The 21,031-nt window shown below is 34.2% G+C and overlaps 1 protein-coding gene across 1 annotated transcript; it reads right to left on the bottom strand.

The window, feature by feature from the left end:
* Positions 1 to 12,915: 12,915 nt before the first annotated feature.
* LOC136063551 (uncharacterized) lies at positions 12,916 to 17,872 on the bottom strand. Its single transcript, XM_065764098.1, has 2 exons — positions 17,860 to 17,872; positions 12,916 to 13,532 (listed from the first exon to the last, which is right to left on the bottom strand). Exons 1-2 carry the CDS (start codon positions 17,870 to 17,872, stop codon positions 13,258 to 13,260), a joined length of 288 nt encoding a protein of 95 aa, XP_065620170.1. The 3' UTR covers positions 12,916 to 13,257.
* Positions 17,873 to 21,031: the final 3,159 nt, after the last annotated feature.

The following is a 21,031-nucleotide window of genomic DNA, read 5'->3' as shown; positions in this document are numbered from 1 at the left end:
TTTTCTGCTATTTAGATAATATATGTTTTTGTTCCTCAAAAAAAAAAAAAAAAAAAAAACTTTTATGTACAGTTTTAAAACTTTTACTTTTTTTTTTTTTTTCTTACTTTTTTTTCAAGATATAACCGTATAAGTATATTTTAGCATACTTTCAACAATAAAAAAAATTCAACAAAAAATTGAATAAGTTATTTTCTAAACGGACACTAAATTGACTAGTATATATATATATATATACACACATATATATTATAGAGAAAACTGGTAAACACATGTTAAACTTACCCATAACTCAGCTTGAGCATGATTGCCAAGTGTCATGCCTAAGGATAATTTCTCGCTTCCATGTACCAACTCTCAACTCCCAAGGGCCAAGGCCAAATTTAAAAAATTAACAACCGAAACACTCTAAAGTCATGTTCTATAATATTAGGGTGGACATTCTAATATTTTGTAAAACCCTCAAATATTGTGGTCCATATGAATATTATAATCCATAGTCATTTTTAGGGGGTGGTATTCCGATTGAACTCCACGGGTCATGGACTAGGAGCCCATTGAGAGGTAAGGTGATTCGAGAGAATAGGACAATTCCAAATCCACTGGGAGAAAGGTCCTAGACCTGGTAAATGGACCGAGAGCCCAGCCAAGGAAGTAACCCCATGCCCTCTGATTGACACCAATAAGATATAGCCCCTCAGAGCATCCACATCAGTTCATCCATTTTACACATCCATTTTTACACTAAAAACCTACTTTTTCTATTTTACATATTCATTTTTACAAAAGTACCCACATCAGTTCATCTATTCTATCAGTTCTTTTATTTAAATAATCATTTTCTTACTTTTCTTATTATTATTTTATCTCAAACCCTCTCTCTCCACTCACTAGCCTCTCTCTCTCTCCACTCACGAGACTCTGTTCTAGAGTCTTCTCTGAAACTCCACTCTATTCCAAGTTTCTTTCCGACGTTTTCACTCCTCTCTTCTCTAAAACTTCTCTGAAACTCACGATCCACTCTCTCTATCTTCGATCCAAGCACGGCGAGAAGAACTCCGATCCAAGCACGACTAGAAGAACACCGATCCAAGCACTCCGATCCGCCACAAGCGTCGATCCACTCTCTCTATCTCCAATCCAAGCACAGCGAGAAGAACGTTGATCCAAGCACTCCGATCCAAGCACGTCGATCTGCCACAAGCGCCAATCCACTCTCTCTTTCTTTGATCCAAGCACGGCGAGAAGAACTCCGATCCAAGCACGACGAGAAGAACGCCGAGCCAAGCACTCCGATTCGCCACAAGCATTAATCCACTCTCTTTGTCTCCGTTGGTGTGTCCATGTGTAGGTGTGTTTGGTTTTGTGGTGTCTGTGAGTGATTTTGTTGTTGATTTTGTGGTTGATTTTTTATTTTTGTGGTTGATTTTTGATTTTGTCTGTGGGAGTGTGTGTATCAGAGGAAGAAGCCGAGGGCGTTGGTTGTGCAAATGAAGAAGAGAGAGAAAAAAAGGAGCGAAATTATAAATTATTAAAATAATATATACACAAGCTACAATAACCATGTATATATGCACGGTTACCGTAGCTCATGAAAATTTTTAGAAGATTTTACACAGGTTTACATGAGCTGACGTGGGAGGTTTTTTGGCCAAAATGTGTAAAATGAAGAAGTTTTTGTATTATAGAAGAGTATCCACCAACTAATGTGGATGCTCTCAAACAACGTCAACTGGGGAGTTCTGGAAGGTAGCAGACCCAAACTCATGAAAGATGTCCAAGGAACTTGGGAAGGTAACTCGTAAACCAAATAACAATCATCTTCGCATTAATTAGGTGTTTCTACCTGACACAAACAACATTTATTACTGAATGAGCAACATGAATAGTACTTTACATGTCAAAAGTTCATTTTCATTGTCAAAATGGGGGAGGAGACATTTAGTATCTATTTGGATACACGTTTTTGCGTCCACGTTGTGCGTTTGCGCATTTTACTCTTCTTCTTTTTGGCATGTATTTCAAGAGCAAATAACATTGTTACGACTACTGTTCATGAATAGTAGCCGCAACTTTTGACTATTCTCATTTACTTTTTCATTAAAAATGGGTCTCATGGTACTACACATTAAAAAATTATTTTACTATAGTGTTTTCAGTTTTCAGTTTCAGTAAAATAAGTTCTATCCAAATAGACCCTTAATAGGATAAGTATCTTCTAACCCTTGTCATGACTACTAGGGACAGAGGCATATATTAGTGTGTATATATATATATATGCATTAATTTTAGCAATTTTGTTTTATAAAATTACATTTGACCCCCTAAACAATATCATTGATTCTTTTTAGAGTAACGATATAGTTACAAACTTAACTACAATATTTTTATAAACTGTTGAGGTACAAATTCTTATTAGTTCGCATCTAAGCTTATCACTTACATCACTTTTTTACTTACTAATAATCACTCACTATATCAGCAATATACCTCTAGCACTTTCCTCATTTTTAAGGCCATTAAAAAAATTTATAGATCTAAAATCTAAAACAACATATACTAGCCCAAAAACATTTGTGCAACAACAAAAATCACCAATAGCAAAGCTAAAAAAAATTAAGTCTAATTAACCAATTTTACTCAAACAAACAACTAGCCCTTTAAAAAATTTTAAACAAAATAATTTTGTCTTTACCTAGCAAATGCACACATCAAAAACTCCAAAAAAAAAAAACTCCGCGGCTAAGAAGCCGTCGAACTCGAGGTCAAAGTCGCCCCCCTTAACTCAAAGTCCTAGCTCCATCTCTGATGACCACCCTCTATTGAGAAGAAGGCCATTGGGTATAAATAGAGCTTTCACACACACTAAAAGGAGGCATGTGAAAATATTAGAGTAAAAGAATTTAGAGAATTTGTGTTTACCTTTGGATGCATGTATCCTCGGCAAGAATAGAGCTGCATATTTTATTAATAACAAACCCATATTGTGGGGCCCGTGGGCCTGATAGCTTCGGCCCATCGTGTAGCAGGCCCAAGGCCTATGCTGAGGAACACTGACTATTCAAGGCTAGATTGGGGAAAGCCTCTTTTCCCAATTCACGCCGAGGACCTCCTCATCCTTGGCCTAACAAGGATGATTTTTGGGAAAGACCAACCTCAAAGTAAGCTGTCATCCTCGCATTTAATGCATTCACCTAACCCTCCTGGCCGCATTAATGGGGAGATAACCTCTTAGCAGTTCAACGTTGGTCAGAGTGAACCACTTGAGTACTGATAAGGCCTCTGATGGGACGGACGGCCAGAAGAGAGGCAAATGAATGATCAACAGATGGAAGAAGGAGATAGGAAGATGAAGACTATATAAGAAAAGCAAGTAAAGTAAAGAAGAGGGGGGGGGGGAAAAGAGGGAAAAAAAGGGTCTCCTCGGCCACTGGCCAAGGAGCATCCCCCCATTTGTAAAGAAACTCTAAGCATTTCTTTTATAAAAGAGAGTTCATGCTTGATGAACGACGGCCAGCAACTAAACCTTTAACACACTCTCTATAAATTTATTGTTTGGGCTTGTTGGGCTGAAAACCCATTCATACTCAGGGTCAATCCAAACTGAGTCCTTACACATATTATTCAATTTATTCTCCTATTCAGATCTCCTAGTGGATTATTTACTTTCCATTCATTATGAATTAGTTGTGACGATCAAATCAATCAATAACAATATATATATATATATATATATATAAATAGACACCTCATACGGGAAATCATGAGGTTCTATCAAGGACGCATTCCATGAAATTTTCTTTATTTAGGCTTTTAAATTAACAAAGTTTGTATTTATATTAAAGTATTAGTTCATTGAATTAACCATTAGAATAAATGCATATATTAATTATCTATTATGGGGACATTTTTGCCTTAAGACCAAGAGTTGCACATTGTAATCTTTTTTAACTTCAAGTCCCACATTGGAAGGAAAGCCTTCCTCTTCATGCCTTATAGGGGATGAGCAAGTGGATGAAGAGTACCACTAGTTTGGTAATCAAGGACGCATTCCATGAAGTTTTCTTTATTTAGGCTTTTAAATTAACAAAGTTTGTATTTATATCAAAGTATTAGTTCATTGAATTAACCATTAGAATAAATGCATATATTAATTATCTATTGTGGGGACATTTTTGCCTCAAGACCAAGCGTTGCATATTGTAATCTTTTTTGGCTTCAAGTCCCACGTTGGACCACTAGTTTGGTAACTAGTGGTACTCTTCATCCATTTGCTCATCCCTTATAAGGCATGAAAAGGAAGGCTTTCCTTCCAATGTGAGACTTGAAGTAAAAAAAGATTACAATGTGCAACGCTTGGTCTTCAGGCAAAAATGTCCCCACATCTATAGTTGTGCATTAATTATTTATATTAAATGAATTGATATGATTATTTTTATAAACAACTAGTGGTACTCTTCATCCACTTGCTCATCCCTTATAAGGCATGAAGAGGAAGACTTTCCTTCCCATGTGGAACTTGAAGCCAAAAAAGATCACAATGTGCAACGCTTGGTCTTGAGGCAAAAATGTCCCCACATCTATAGTTGTGCATTAATTATTTATATTAAATGAATTGATATGATTATTTTTATAAACTTTATATAAGAGATAATTTTTAGTTGGAATAATAATAATAATTTTAGAATATGACATTCTTACTTACGTTTAGTTGCTTTGACAACAATTAATACAAAAGTCATAAAAAATTAAATATTTGTGAATTCACTAAAATTAATCTTAATCATTTAAATTTCCTAACTCTTTTTAGTCACTTGTGATGTGTGTGTGTGTGTGTGTGTTAGAATAAATATATTTATTTTACCATAGCATAATGACATTTTAATATCATTTTTTTAAGATTTATACGAGAAACAATATTTTCTTTAATGTGAGAAACAATTGAACACTATATCATGCAACAATTGAAGCTCCAACAAAAATGGGGAAAAATTAGTAACACACAATCAAGAATGCAAAATTAAAATAAATAAATAAATAAATAAATTTTGAATGATATATACATTTTTTTAGTAGGCATGAAACATGCTTATCAATATTAACCACTATATCATGCAATCTTAGTGTCTTTCTATTTTGTCTATAAAATAATTAAATATTACAATTTTTACAAGGAAATTTATTGAAATTTTTTTATACATCGATAGTTGGGGGATTTAAATCATGAATGTCTATATTGAAAACTACAAGATTCTTGGTAAAACTTATTGAAATATTGGAGTAAACTAATAATAAGTTGCACTGTACATCGTGCGGGAATTCAACTAGTTATACTAAGAGCTCGAGCTCCGAATCATTGATTCATAAATAGGGGAAAAAATTCATAGTTATTGATTCATAAAAAATTAAAATTGTACTTATCATATCTATTACTGTCAAGGATTAAGGTTTTAAAATCTTGACACGTCATGGAAATTGGGTAAAAGTATGTACATATTGTGAGTAATTGCAACCCGACTCGCCAATTTTTCTCAAATTGAGCCTAACCCACACAAACGGGTGGAATCGCGATGCTCAAAATATCAAGTTCACTGTAAAAATGTATTTGCCCCTAAATCGAGGGTTTCGTGTAGAGTCACCACTTATTTAAGTACAAGGAAAAATAAGAAAACCCTTTTTTTTGTGGTAAAAAGTACTTCTGTTGTATTGATATTTGATATGTGTGTCAATATACTACAATTTGATGTAACAATAATTTACAATGTTTTAGTCCTAGATGCAATATAAGAAATAAATTACATTACTTTGTTTCCTAACTGGGAGCATTATACATAGGTTCTAGTTAGCTTAACTGGTAATGTCTTTGATAGTTGAATAAAAGATCTGAAGTTCAATCCTCGCCTAACAGGGTTTTAGCTTTGTTGGGTTTTGTTTTGATGGATAACTCAAAAAGACGGAGGTGAGCTTTATTGGGCCCTTGGCACAGTGATGAAATGGGCTTCTAGACCGACATGTCATCTTTTATGCTATTTTTTAGATAATAATAGTATATGTTTTTTGTTTCTAAAAAACAAGACTATAAATTTTTTATTTTTTTTTACCTTTTTTTTCCACTCAAGTTACCCCGTTAAATTCAGGTAATTATAGAATTCTCCTAGAGTACTATAAATGCATATTTCCCATCTTACATAATTGTAAGTTCCACTAATTAAATTCATAGTAAGACCCACAATTCGTGTGAGAGAGAGAATACGCATTTATAGTACTTCCGGAGTATTTAATAATTTTCAGTCAAATTCCAAGAAGATCACATGCATGAATGTGATTATATATAAACCAAGTATATTTGGCATTAGCTTTTGGCATTAACTTTTAACTTTTATGTACGGTTTTTTAAAATTTATCATTTTTCTCACTTTTTTCAAGGTATAACCGTATAAATATACTTTAACACACTTTCAATAACAAAAAAAATCAACAAAAAGCTAAATAAACTATTTCCAAATGAATACTAAATTGACTAGTAAACACTTTTTTTTTTTAAGAGAAAACTGGAAAACATATGTTAAACTAAACTATTTACCCATAACTCAGCCCGAGCATGATTGCCAATTGTCATGCCTAAGTATAATTTCTCGCTTCCAAGTACCCATAACTTAGCCTGAGCATGATTGCCAATTGTCATGCCTAAGCATAGTTTCTTGCTTCCAAGTACCAACTCTCAACTCCCAAGGCCCAAGGCCAAATTCAAAAAATTAACAACAATTCCCCCACCCAAAAACACTCTAAAATCATGTTTTTTTAAGGGTGGACATTCTAATATTTTGTAAAACCCTCAAATATTGTGGTCCATTATGAATATTATAATCCATAGTCATTTGTAGGGGGTGTTTTTAGTTAGACTCCGCAAGCCATGGACTAGGAGCCCATTGAGAGAGAAGGTGATTCGAGAGAACATGTCAAATCCACATCCACTGGGAGAAAGGTCCTAGACCTAAGTAAATGGACCAAGGGCCCAACCAAGGAAGTAACCCCACGTCCTCTTATTGACACCGATAAGATATAACCCATCGGACAACGTCAATTGAGGAGTTTTGGGAAGGTAGCAAATCTTAACTCATGAAAGATGTCCAAGAAACTTGGGAAGGTAACTCCTAAACTAAATAGGAATCACCTCTGGATTTATTAAGTTTTTCCACCTAACACAAACTGTATTTATTACTGAATGATCAGCATGAATAGTACTTCATATCCCAAAAGTCCATTTTCATCATCAAAATGGGGGAGGAAACATTTGATAGAACAAGTATCTTCTGATCCTTATTGTGACCGCCCTCTACTGAAAAGAAGGCCCTTGGGTATAAATAAAGCCTTCACACACACTTAAAGGGGGCATATGAAAATATTAGAGTAAAAGAGTTTAGAGAATTTGTGTTTGCCTTTGGATGCATGTATCCTCGACAAGAATAGAACTACATATTTTATCAATAACAAAATTATTCAAATTATTCTCCACATCATTGATTCATAAACAAGGAAAAATTCATAGTTATTGATTCATAAAAAATTAAAATTGTACTATCATATCTATTACTGTCAAGGATTAAGGTTTTAAAATCTTGACACGTCATGGAAATTGGGTAAAAGTATATACATATTGTGAGTAATTGCAACCTAGCCCGCCAATTTTTCTGAAATTGAGCCTAACCAACATAAACGGGTGGAGTCACCACCTGGGGCGGACCTACACTAGGGCAGAGGGGGGCCATTGCCCCCCCCCTCCCCCTCCCCTCCCCCAATTATATAATATATATATATATAAATATATATATTATATATATAATATATATATTATATGTATATATAAAAACTATATTAAATTAAATTTGTCCTTAATATATATATATATATATATATTTGTCTCTCCTCCTCTAAAATATTTAGATATTGACCTACAAGAAAATAAATAAATAAATAAATAAAATTCATGCACCTTTAACTACAAAAAACAAAATAAAAAAATAAATATGAACTAAACAAAAATTGTGCACAAAATAAGAAACACATATTTTGTATATTATACTTTGTTAATGTGTTTTATAATATGAAATGTTTAAGAAATACTTATTTTGTATGTAGTATTTTGTTGAATATGAAATAGATATTGGTTTTTATTTTCATAATCTTTTTTTTGGTTTTAAGCTTTGGCCCCTATGTATGAATCCAGGTTCCGTCCCTGGTCACCACTTATTTAAGTACAAGGAAAAATAAGAAAACCTCTTCTTTTTTCTTTTCTTTTTTCTTTTTTTTTTTGGTAAAAAAGTACTTATGTTGTATTGATATTTGATATGTGTGTCAATTTACTACAATTTTATGTAACAATAATTTACCATGCTTTGGTCTAGATACAATATAAGAAATAAGTTACATTGCTTTGTTTCCAAACTAGGGGCATTGTAGCCAACCCACACTCTGCTATGGCATTTACCATATCCTGATAATACATGGATTTAGCAGCACTGAAAGGAATAGTGTTGTGGAAGAAAAAAACAGCAATAACAAAGATGGGCAGGTGCTTCCATTCTGTCCACTAATTATCCATGGAAGAGCTATTTTCTTGACCTTATGTTTCAGTACAGGGGACTATATCTCTGTTCTTTATTTGAGCCAAGTGAAACTTCATCCTGTATATATACACCCCCACTGAACTCCCGAAGACAATAATTACACCTAACCATCTGTCTGGTTGCATCAACAAGCACGCAATGTTCCCAATATGCATCTCTTCCTCGAACCATTGTCTTTGAAAGTAAGAAATTCAGTAAGATTCTCTGTTTTGCCCGAGAATGCTCACAAAGCACAAAGACTAACACAGAAACATATGTTTGAAGAAGAGAATTTCAATTATAATGCTTAAGAAACTCTCACACTTCTATAATTGTAACATGCAGCCATAACATAAATATGGAAATACGATCAAGGGAAAGAAAAGAAACTCCATAAAGTATTGCAAATGCTGAATAATCCCATCACAATAGGTACATTGTCTTGTACTCATACATTTCAATGCCCTGCCAACTTACCATACTATATCGTCTTAGCTAGCAACTAGCAAGAGGTTCCACCCCTCAAATTGGGTTCCTCATAGTCTTCTTTCTTTGTTTTATTTTTATTTTTTAATTCCTTGATAAGTTCCCCTATATATTCTCACTATAAATACAATTATCAATTCTTTTTTTGGGGGTGGGGGGGATTTGAACCCTATATAGTTCCGTTGAAAACTTTGAAAGTGTTAACCAGTTGAGTTACAAGACTCTTTACTACAACTCTCAATTCTACGTTACTACAATTTTTTGTCAAATTTTTTTTTTTTTTTAAATCCACATTGTGAGTAGTGAGTACTTGATCGTACATATTTTAGTTAAACTATCACTAACATGTTAGCATTATTATATTTGTAGCCAAATATATAAATCATCAATAGCCTAAGAGCATTTCCATCAAGTGTGTCAAATGCCAAATATTTGGCATTTGGCATTTGACACACCAAACACTAAAAAACCACTCTCATCAGGTGTTTTAAATATCATAATATTTGGCATTGATGAACAGTGCAATCTCAGATTTGAGACCGCATTGTTCACAAATTGTAAAACTTATATTATTATTTTTATTCAGGTGGGGCCCGCTTTCTTTTCTTCTTATTTTTTTTCTGTCTTTCTCATTTCCGTCTTTCTTCCCTGTCTCTCATTCTTGATTTGATCCTCCAACCATTTCTCTGCTCTCTCTCTCTCCCTCTGCTTGACGTCTCTGCCTCCGTCTCTGCCTCTCTCTCTGACGAAACCCAAGCCAAAGCATCAAGCCAAGCTGATCTCTATCGTAGTGATTTCTTCTTCTTTTTTTTCTTTTTTGATTTGATGGTAGATTCGGTAGTGGTTGTGTGGGTTATGGATTCGACGTTTTGGTTTGGTGTTTAGTGGCGTCGTGTGGGTTGTGGGTCAAGGTTTTAGGTCATTGATTGATTAGTTGGGTTGGGGTTTCAGACCACTCTCTATTTTTTTATTTTATTTTTTTATTTGTGAGAGGATTCCAATGGTGGTGGCTGTGAGTTTGTGGGGTTGGTGGCTATGGGTCTGTGTCGATGGTGGTTGTGGGTTTGTGGTGTTAGGGCATATGGGTTTGTGCCGATGGTGGCTGTGGATTTATTGTGGGTATGAGTTTGGTAATGGGTTTGTGCCGATGGTGGCTGTTGTTGTTGTTGTTGTTGTTGCAGTAGTGGTGGTTGTGCTGTTGTTGTTGTTGTTGTTGTTGAGGAGTTAATATATTATTTTAATGTGTTGTAAGTGTGTGTTTGGATGTGGATTAAAATTATAAATTATTTCACTATTCAGCTTATTTTTGCTATTATTTATGAGCTCCACTGCACTTTTTGGCACTATTCATGGGCCTCATTATACTATTTCAACTAACTTTTATCTTTATCTACAGTATTTCCAGTAATAAATTTTTAGTTTCAGCAAAAAAACGGTATCCAAACAGACACTAAATATTATTTTAATGTATAGAATTGAAGAAGAAAACATGTGATGTAGGGAATGTAGTAAAATGATGTAGTAAAATAATAAAGTAGGTTTTTGGTGTGTCAAAATGACATTTTTTATAGAACAGCTAGTGTGAATGCTCTAACAAACCACCCAAAAAATAGGAAACAAATCAGAAATGAGGTAGTGTTACAATTAATAAGCTCAAACATAAAAGCTCATCAAATTAAAGAAAGAAGAAAGTTAAAACTATAATTGAATTTCTCCAAATAGCATAATTTCACTTAGAACTTGAGTTCAACAAACTCAAGTTCCAAAAAAGTTCTATATAACTAAATAAGTTTGCCAAGATGCGTTTCTCCTTATTTTATTTTTTTTCCTAAAATTATGCTATTTGGCAAAAAGGCCATAATTTGTGGTTGAAATTATTAGAGAGAGAGAGAGAGAGAGAGAGAGATTACCTAGTTTGAGAGGGATGTGAGGAAGAAATTGTTGATGTCACTTGTCAGGATTTGAGAGTGGAGAGAAAAGGTTGGAGTTATTGAAATCTGGGCAAATTTTAAGATCAGAGATTTGTAGGAAGGAAAGGAGCTGAGGAAATGGGAAAACGATAAATTTGTGCTCCTCGTTAGCCTGTCCGAGGACTAGCTGGAGGCATGGAAATTGTCTACTATTCTATTTCACATGACCTGATCCGCGCGTGGGCTTTATGTTCTCACATCAAGTCATCAACCACTCGGAGTAATTTTTTTTTAGATAAATAAATTAGTTAAATAATTAGCCATTCGGAATAATCCAATACCCACACAATGTATCTGAAATTTTGAATTATCAAAATTTTGAACTAGGAAATTAAATTATACCCAAAACGCAACATTTCAAATGTTTACGAAACAACCACCGCGCACTTTTGATACGGTGGTCACTTCACAAATATAAGTGTTTATCGGGTGTGGAGGAAAAGGGCTAGGATTTAAGTCTCTAAGAAGGAGTTTTACACACATATACACTTAAGTTAAGTTAGAGTAAAATTTCTATCTTGTATAAAAATAAAAATAAAATGCTTACAAAAAAAAAAAAAAAAAAAATAACAATAATAATAGGAGTTAAAAAACGCAATTGTGTTTGAAAAGATGAACCAAATATGCACTATACAAATGAAATAATGAGTATAGTGTGGACTTGAAACTAATCTAACTTTTAGCTTTTTAAAACAAGCTAAGTTTTAGCTTTTTGTCAAACATAATACAAATAATTTATATGAAATAAACAATTCCCAAACAAAGATTTTCATGAGATTCTTTTTTTTTTTTCTTTGACAATTTTGTTGATCCATTACTTTATTTAACACTTGTTACTTGTTAGGAAGAGTTTATTAAATTTAAAAAATAAAATGAATAAAATTCTAATTGTACCTAAAAAGACAAAATGAATGAATGAAACCTGAACTTTTAATACTTGGCTTAACTTGTGTACATGACAATCACTTTTGCTCTACTTTTTCAACTTTCTATTTATTTTTTGCTTAGTAAAAGAAAGAAGGAAGACCATGGTGAGATATAAGTGTAATTTCAAACAAGAAACTAGAAAGTATACTCTTTTTTATAAATAAAAATAAAAATAAATAAAGGATCTTGAAAGTATACTTGACTCAAAGTATCACTCACAGCCATCTCCATTTTAATTTTTCTAACTAATGGCTGGGGTTCATAAGCACAAACAATAATTCATGAGAACCCACTTCCTGAGGACACCACTAAATCCATCTAGCCTCACATAGTCACGTTTGACATTATGAACAAGGTTAATACTTCTATATTAGTAATACCATCTAGTATCATATGGCATTATGCATTCGGTGATGCAATCCATACTTTCAAGAAATTGTGAAGCTACAGATTACCATTACCTTTGACTTAAACTAATATTTGTTCCTTTCTTGGCCCATATTTCAGCCTTCTTCTCATCATGAAGCAAATAATGACAGAAATTAATTAGAAATTAAAAAGACTTCGCTAAGATAGTGAATATAGAAACTTTAGCTGACATTTTGACAAAATTCCAGTGGAATTAAATTCCTAGCACAAGATCCCTCTATAACAACAATTTTTTTACTTGCAACCAAAAAATGCAGCACCCGGGGTGGTGCTTTTAAGACCCATCCCCACACTGATTCCAAAAAATATGGAAGAAGAAGAAGGCATAGCAGTTCAATACATGAGATGTTGAATCACAAGAATAATCTGACCATAATAAAACAGAAAAAAGATAAATTTGAGTTCAGAAGAATCTTTTCTTGAAGATAATGGCAAACGAATAATTCTCTATTAGATTCAATGAATTAAGGTATATCTGATTAGAGAATCATAGCATATAATGAAATAAACAATTGCTGATAAAGATTTAATGACAGTCATATCACGGATGGCTTAAGTTAAAATAGATAGACCTCTAATGACACATTTTTCACATCATCTTGGTCTAAATAAAGGTCGAACTCCAGTGAACATGTCACCTTACGCTTATGAACAATAACACAGTTTAGAAATGAGGAGTAATAGATTTAACAAAATTGTTAATGACTATTTAATATTAAAAAAAAAAATGCAATCCGATGAGTGTGTAATTATTTGTACCACAAAAATCTAGGTGTCACTTAAACCGGACATTAGCTTGCACTCATGTATGTGACCAGAAAAAATTTCTTCTAGAATGTCTACTTCATTGCTGAACTCACGTTCTGCCTAGCTCGGCGAATACAATCTTCGAAGGTTTTAACTAGAGGAGAACATTTCAGGATGTCTTTTGCATGTTCCTTGTAGCATTCCAACCAAGCATTATTCTCAGCCAAGCAAGGCATAGGCTTCTGGTATGGAAGCTTGAACTCCTTTTCTCGGAGATCCTTGGCTCTTTGTGTTACTTCCTGCACCATATTTTCCTCCTGCTTCTGCAACCTGTCCAGAACCCTCTCACCATCTTTAAGAAAGGCACCTGAAAACATTAAAGCAAGTGATTGTGTTGTATTAGAAATATATAATGCAAGCTTTTCATAATGTTGTTGTCAGCTATGAGTTCTTTCATTAGGTATCTAGCTCATATTATATAGAGAGTGAAAAATGAACATTTAACAGCTGCACTCGAGACTCAAGCGTCAAGCCCACAAAATGCATAGGAAACTTCACAATGAGTAGTGACTATTACAAGGAGTAATTGGGAAAGAAATCGACCCTTTTTTTATTAGTAAAAAATCTTATTAGAAAAGGAAAACGGAATGTCACATAAATAGATATGAACAGACCCTTTTCAAAGAATACAAATCAGAAAGAAAGGAAATCAATAAAATCTACAAAAGACATCAAAGGGATGCTGCCTAGGGCACACATCCAATCAAATATAAACCGTATAAAATTGGGAAAGAAAAAGACTTCACTAAGTTTGGCAAAAGGAGGCCAACATTGATGATTCCCTATGCTCAAATGTACATTTTGATCATTAATGTCAAATAATCCAGGTGTCTCTAAATGCACAAAAGAAAGGTAAAATCATTGGCAATCCCATCAAACCTGAACTTTTATAACAGAACATTATATCATACCAAAACTTTACATGAGCTAAATGAATGTTAACTGGCAATGTTGCACTGTCATTGACATATAATGGCAGTTTACATGTGCATGCATGTCGAGGGTATCCTATGTCTCATGAATCACAGAGCTAGGATATTACACCATTAGTCTTCCCTAACATAACAATCTACAATTCAGAGCAGAAAATCTATGAGAGTGAATAAAATGCATTTATTAGTAAGTCATATTGATGCAACCATGGAAGGAAGATTAATTTGTTATTATGCAAATGCGTCTATTCAAGATTTATTTTATGGGATCCACGTATTAAGCCCAATTGAAGTAAAAGTCCTGTGGTTTAAAGTCTAGTTATAGAGCTCCTAGGTTAAAACAATTTCTAATTTGGGTTTTTATTTATTTTTGATAAGTAAATAAAGAAGTTCTATTGAAAAAGAGAAATTATTACATGTTCATGAAGATGGAACACAAAGTAGAATCAAACCGAAACTCTTAAGAGAATTATGAAAGTAAAAAATAGAAGTACAGCATGTGAAACCCCAAACCCGAGACCAACTAAACAAGGAATGAATCAATAAGCATTTTAATTCATCTAGGGATCTCTCTTGGTGTCTTTAAACGTTTGAGAGTTGCGTTCCTTCCACATCAAACATGGTAGCACTAAAATTCCAAATTTCTGAAGAATGCTTACCAAACCAATTCCTCCATCCAAGCTGCTTGGTGTGTCAAGGCCCAAATTCCTTCATTTGAAGGGGATTGCAGAAATTAAGGGTATCTTAGGTAATTTTATAGAGTCTAAAATTTTTAGGAAATCCTAAGTATCTTAGCTTTTTCTTTTTTATTGAGTCTGAGTTAAGTCTTTATTAGTCATTACCTTAATAGAATTTTTTACTTAACTACTAATATCACTAGTACAAGAAACATTCCTTATGTCTTTTTACGTTCTTTTCTTCATTTCCTCTTAAAATCGCTTCTCTTTGGTACTTTGTTCCAGTGGACATGTATTTGGGGGTTTTATGAGTTGTATTTCAATTTCGGAATTCTTACTCAGTGTTAGCTTAAGTTCTTGAACTTGTTGTATTTGTTTCTTCTTTAGAATGTTCACCATCGTGAAAATTTTCAGTTTCTTGAATTAAAGTTCTGTTACCTATAAAATAAAATAAAATAAAAAAAAATTGGATGATGTAGGAGAACTTCACTCAAATTAGCTTTACTTAGATTAGTTGCATGTTGCAGAACATATTGTACAACAATCCTCACTGTTAATCAAACTCCTTCCGGCAACTGACCCCACCCACCAGAACCAATTACTGGGTAATCCAGCGGCTTTTCACCCTTGACGGGCTAAGCAGTTTATCCTCAGGAGGCAAAAATATGTTCTTTTCTTCATTACTCTTTTTTTTTCCCCTTCCCTTTCTTGTGCTACTGTTCACGAGTGCAGATTATTCACATCCTAAACACTATAATTTCCTTCTTCCTTACAACCTTAAGTCAAACTCTTACTACTCTTAACTATCAATCCCTAAAACCCCAAGTATTTTTTCCTATCAAATAAGCATAAAAAATCTCAACAAAACTGTCATGACCCAAAATCCATAGCCTTATTATGAACTCAAGCACATGACAAAATCAACAATTCAAAACCAATAAAACTATTCCACATAAAAAATAAAAATAAAAATAAAGAAGGATATCCAGAGCACATAATAATAGAAGTAACATGATGGTCACAAATTGTCTCCATTACACAAAGTAAGCTAAAAAAGTGTATCTTTTTGAAGTCTCCACCAATTTCACAATGCAATTGAAATCCATAACCAGAGGACTCCCAAAACATAATGAAGCGAATTATTTTCCAAACATCCGAAAAATAACAACACTATCTCTTTGCTGCGACTCTAACGAATCTTTACTTGTGTATGAATTTCAAAAACAAAATAAAGAGCTGAAAACCTGAAACGCACCTCTCAAGCCGATCGGTTTTTCCTCCCTCTTCTTCTTCTTCTTCTTTCTTCTTCTCACGCCGATCGATCTCCTCCCTTGTCTTCTTCTTATATCGCTCAGGCTAGATCTTTTTATTTTCCCCTTTTGCCCTTTTCCCTTGTTTTATTTTGTCCGTGTGTGCGCTTTATCGTTATTATTATTTTTTTAGTACAAGGGAAAATTTTATGGACAACTTTAATAAAAGGGGAAATTTTAAGTTTAATTATTTTTTGTGCTAAAAAAAACAAAGAGTAGGGCGGACTAACTTGACAATTCTATTTAGATGTAACTATAGTAGCATTTTATCTGTTGGGTCGAGAGTTTTGCTAAGGTGCAGGGAACTACGGTGAGTCATAACTTCCTAACCCCACGAGGGACACTAGAAAACCTTAAGCTGCTAAGGGAGGTAATCCCACTGAGTCTATATTTGGACTTAAACCTTAGACCTCACAATTTGTGCATCTTGTGCATCACCCAAGACCACTACATATTTTTTTTTTATTAGAAGTTAATTTTGACACATTTACTATTAGATAACATTTTCTTTATAATAACCCTCCATGCTTGCAAATTTTTAAGAAAATTAAAGATCAATAGCTATATCATTAATAAATTGTTTAAATTGCAAGTTTTTATAGTTTAAAATTATGCATAAAATATTCCACTACCCTTTCTTTCTATTGTCCAAACTGACATTGCTAGTTTTTCTTAATGAAATGTATTATGTTTTCCCTAAAAAAAAATATGCATAAAATATAGGCATATATAATATCCAATTAGCATAAATGGCACAAAATTTGACATATGTATTAAGAGCATAATGCAATCCAACGGTTAAATTTTCAAAATATATAGTGTAAGGACTCAATTTGAATTGAATGTTCGGTTTTCAGCCCAACAAGCCCAAACAATACATTTATAGAGAGTGGGCTGAAAGGCTTAGGTGCTGGCCGTTGATCACCATGGCCAAACTTATCTCAAACAATGGCTAAGTGTTTTCTTACAAATGGGGGAATCCTCCTCGGACTATGGCCGAGGAGGCCTTTCTTTTTTTGCCTCCCCTCTCTCTTTTTGGCTTTACTAGCTCTTCTTTTATAGTTTTCATCTCCCTATCTCCTGCTTCCATCTGTTGATTGTCTATTCGCTTTTCTTCTGGTTGTCCGTCCCATCAGAGGCCTTATCGGTACTCAAGTGGCTCGCTCTAACCAACGTTATCCTGCCAAAGGGTTACCTCCCCATTAATGCAGCCAGGGGGTTAATTGAGTGCATTCAATGCGATAGTGACAACTTACTCTGGGGTTAACTTCTCCCCCAAAACCACCCTTGTCAGGCCGAGGACAAGATATCCTCGGCATGGACTTTAGGAAAGTAGGCTTCCCTCTTCCCCTCAAGAATAACCTGTGCTCCTCGGTATGGGCCTTGGGCCTGCTTCATGATGGGCCGAGGCTATCAGGCCTACGGGCCCCACAATAGCCCCTCAAAACTCTGCTGCACGTTCCCTCGAACGGGGAGGAGGGTTTTGATACATGTAGACCCATTGGACGAATGGCTTCATTTTAGTTTATGCTGATGCTGGCGGCTTCTTGACTGCCCGATGCGCGTTTTTAGCGTTTCGAGAATTAATGGGTGCCCACATTAAATTTTTGGCGGCACCACATTTCCCATTTTCAGCAGCATGATCTTCTGTCTTTATGAGCAAGCGGTTTCATTTGGGGAAATTAAGGGAGAGCATAAATACCTATTTGACTTGCCTGGTTTCATCATTTTCGCGCTTATCATTATTGACGCATATAGTTTGAACTTGGTTTATCTTGCACCCTATCTGAAGAGTATCGTCATACTTCTGTAAGTTTTCTTTTTCTAGTGACCCCAAATTTCCTTGATTTCATTCTTCCTTAATTTCTAGAGTTTTTAGTTGTCTTTGGGGAATGGGTAAGTTTAAGAAGTTGGTCGAGTCCGAGGAGATGATGAACAAATTCATTGTTGACTATGGAATACCCAATAATGTAAATTTGAAGTACTGCGAAGAAGGGGAGTGGTACCTTAGAAGGAGAGAGGGTGAGGTCGTAATCCCAATAGTTGCTTTTGTAGAAGGAGGGATGAGAATCCCTATGAGGCCTGTCCCCCCCCCTTTTGGCTTTACTAGCTTTTCTTTTATAGTTTTCATCTTCCTATCTCCTGCTTCCATCTGTTGATCGTCTATTCGCTTTTCTTCTGGTTGTCCATCCCATCAGAGGCCTTATCGGCACTCAAGTGGCTCACTCTAACCAACGTTATCCTGCCAAGGGGTTACCTCCCCATTAATGCGGCCAGGGGGGTTAGTTGAGTGCATTAAATGCGAGAGTGACAGCTTACTTTGGGGTTAGCCTTTCTCCAAAATCACCTTTGTCAGGCCGAGGACAAGGTATCCTCGGCGTGGATTTAGGAAAATAGGCTCTCCTCCCCTTTCCCTCAAAAATAGCTTGCGCTCCTCGGCATGGGCCTTGGGCCTGCTATATGATGGGGCCGAGGCTATCAGGCCCATAGGCCCCACATAAGCGGTATCAAAACAGACTCTAAATATTATTTTAATATATAGAATTGAAGAATAAAACATGTGATGTAAGGAATGTAGTAAAATGATGCAGTAAAATAATAAAGTAGGTTTTTGGTATATCAAAATGACATTTTTTATAGAACAGCTAGTATGAATGCTCTAACAAACCACCCAAAAAATAGGAAACAAATCAGAAATGAGGTAGTGTTACAATTAATAAGCTCAAACATAAAAGCTCATCAAATTAAAGAAAAAAGAAAGTTAAACTATAATTGAATTTCTCCAAATAGCATAATTTCACTTAGAACTTGAGTTCAACAAACTCAAGTTCAAAAAAATTCTACATAACTAAATAAGTTTGCCAAGATGCGTTTCTTCTTATTTTATTTTATTTTCCTAAAATTATGCTATTTGGCAAAAAGGCCATAATTTGTGGTTGAAATTATTAGAGAGAGAGAGAGATTACCTAGTTTGAGAGGGACGTGAGGAAGAAATTGTTGTTGTCACTTGTCAGGATTTGAGAGTGGAGAGAAAAGGTTGGAGTTATTGAAATCTGGGCAAATTTTAACATCAGAGATTTGGAGGAAGGAAAGGAGCTAAGGAAATGGGAAAACACGGTGATAAATTTGTGCTCCTCGTTAGCCTGTCCGAGGAGTCCGAGGACTAGGTGGAGGCATGGAAATTGTCTACTGTTCTATTTCACATGACCTGATCCGTGCGTGGGCTCTATGTTCTCACATCAAGTCATCAACCACTCGTAGTAATTATTATTTTTAGATAAATAAATTAGTTAAATAATTAGCCATTCGGAATAATCCAATACCCACACAATGTATCTGAAATTTTGAACTAGGAAACTAAATTATACCCAAAACGCAACATTTCAAATGTTTACGAAACAATCACCGCGCACCTTTGATGCGGTGGTCATTCCACAAGTATAAGTGCTTGTGGGGTGTGGAGGGTAAGGGCTGGGGTTCAAGTCTCCAAAAAGGAGCTTCACACACATATACACTTAAGTTAGAGTAGAGAAAAAATTTCTATCTTGTATAAAAATAAAAATAAAATGCTTACGAAACACAAAAAAATAAAATAACAATAATAATAGGAGTTAAAAAACGCAATTGTGTTCAAAAATACGAACCAAATCTGCACTATACAAATGATATAATGAGTACAGTGTGGACTTGAAACTAATCTAACTTTTAGCATTTTAAAATAAACTAACTTTTAACTTTTTGTCTCACATAATACAAATAAGTTATATGAAATAAACAATTCCCAAACGGAGATTTTCATGAGATTCTTTTTTTTTTCTTTGACAATTTTGTTGATCCATTACTTTATTTAACACTTGTTACTTGTTAGGAAGAGTTTATTAAATTTAAAAAATAAAATGAATAAAATTCTAATTGTACCTAAAAAGACAAAATTGAATGAATAACCTGAACTTTTAATACTTTGCTCAACTTGTGTACATGACAATCACTTTTGCTCCACCTTTTAAACTTTCTATTTATTTTTTACTTAGCAAAAGAAAGAAGGAAGACCACGGTGAGATATAAGTATAATTTCAAACAAGAAACTGGAAAGTATACTCTTTTTTATAAAAAAATAAAAAATAAAAAAATAAATAAAGGATCTTGAAAGTATACTTGACTCAAAGTATCACTCACAGCCATCTCCCATTTTAATTTTTCTAACTAATGGCTGGGGTTCATAAGCACAAACAATAATTCATGAGAACCCACTTCCTGAGGACACCACTAAATCCATCTAGCCTCACATAGTCTCGTTTGACATTATGAACAAGGTTAATGCTTCTATATTAGTAATACCATCTAGTATCATATGGCATTATGCATTCGGTGATGCAATCCATACTTTCAAGAAATTGTGAAGCTACAGATTACCATTACCTTTGACTTAAACTAATATTTGTTCCTTTCTTGGCCCATATTTCAGCCTTCTTCCCATCATGAGGCAAATAATGACAGAAATTAATTAGAAATTAAAAAGACTTCGCTAAGATAGTTGAATATAGAAACTTTAGCTGACATTTTGACAAAATTCCAGTGGAATTAAATTCTTAGCACATGATCCCTCTATAACAACAATTTTTTTACTTGCTACCAAAAAATGCAGCACCCGGGGTGGTGCTTTTAAGACCCATCCCCACACTGATTCCAAAAAATATGAAGAAGAAGAAGGCATAGCAGTTCAATACATGAGATGTTGAATCACAAGAATAATCTGACGCATAATAAAACAGAAAAAAAGATAAATTTGAGTTCAGAAGAGATCTTTTCTTGAAGATAATGGCAAACGAATAATTCTCTATTAGATTCAATGAATTAAGGTATATCTGATTAGAGAATCATAGCATA

The sequence above is a fragment of the Quercus suber genome, unplaced genomic scaffold (genome assembly GCF_002906115.3).
Source record: "Quercus suber isolate HL8 unplaced genomic scaffold, Cork oak 2.0 scaffold_541, whole genome shotgun sequence".
NCBI classification, from domain to species: domain Eukaryota; kingdom Viridiplantae; phylum Streptophyta; class Magnoliopsida; order Fagales; family Fagaceae; genus Quercus; species Quercus suber.
The sequence above is the reverse complement of the archived record's forward strand: the minus strand, read 5'-3'. Positions and strand labels throughout refer to the sequence as shown.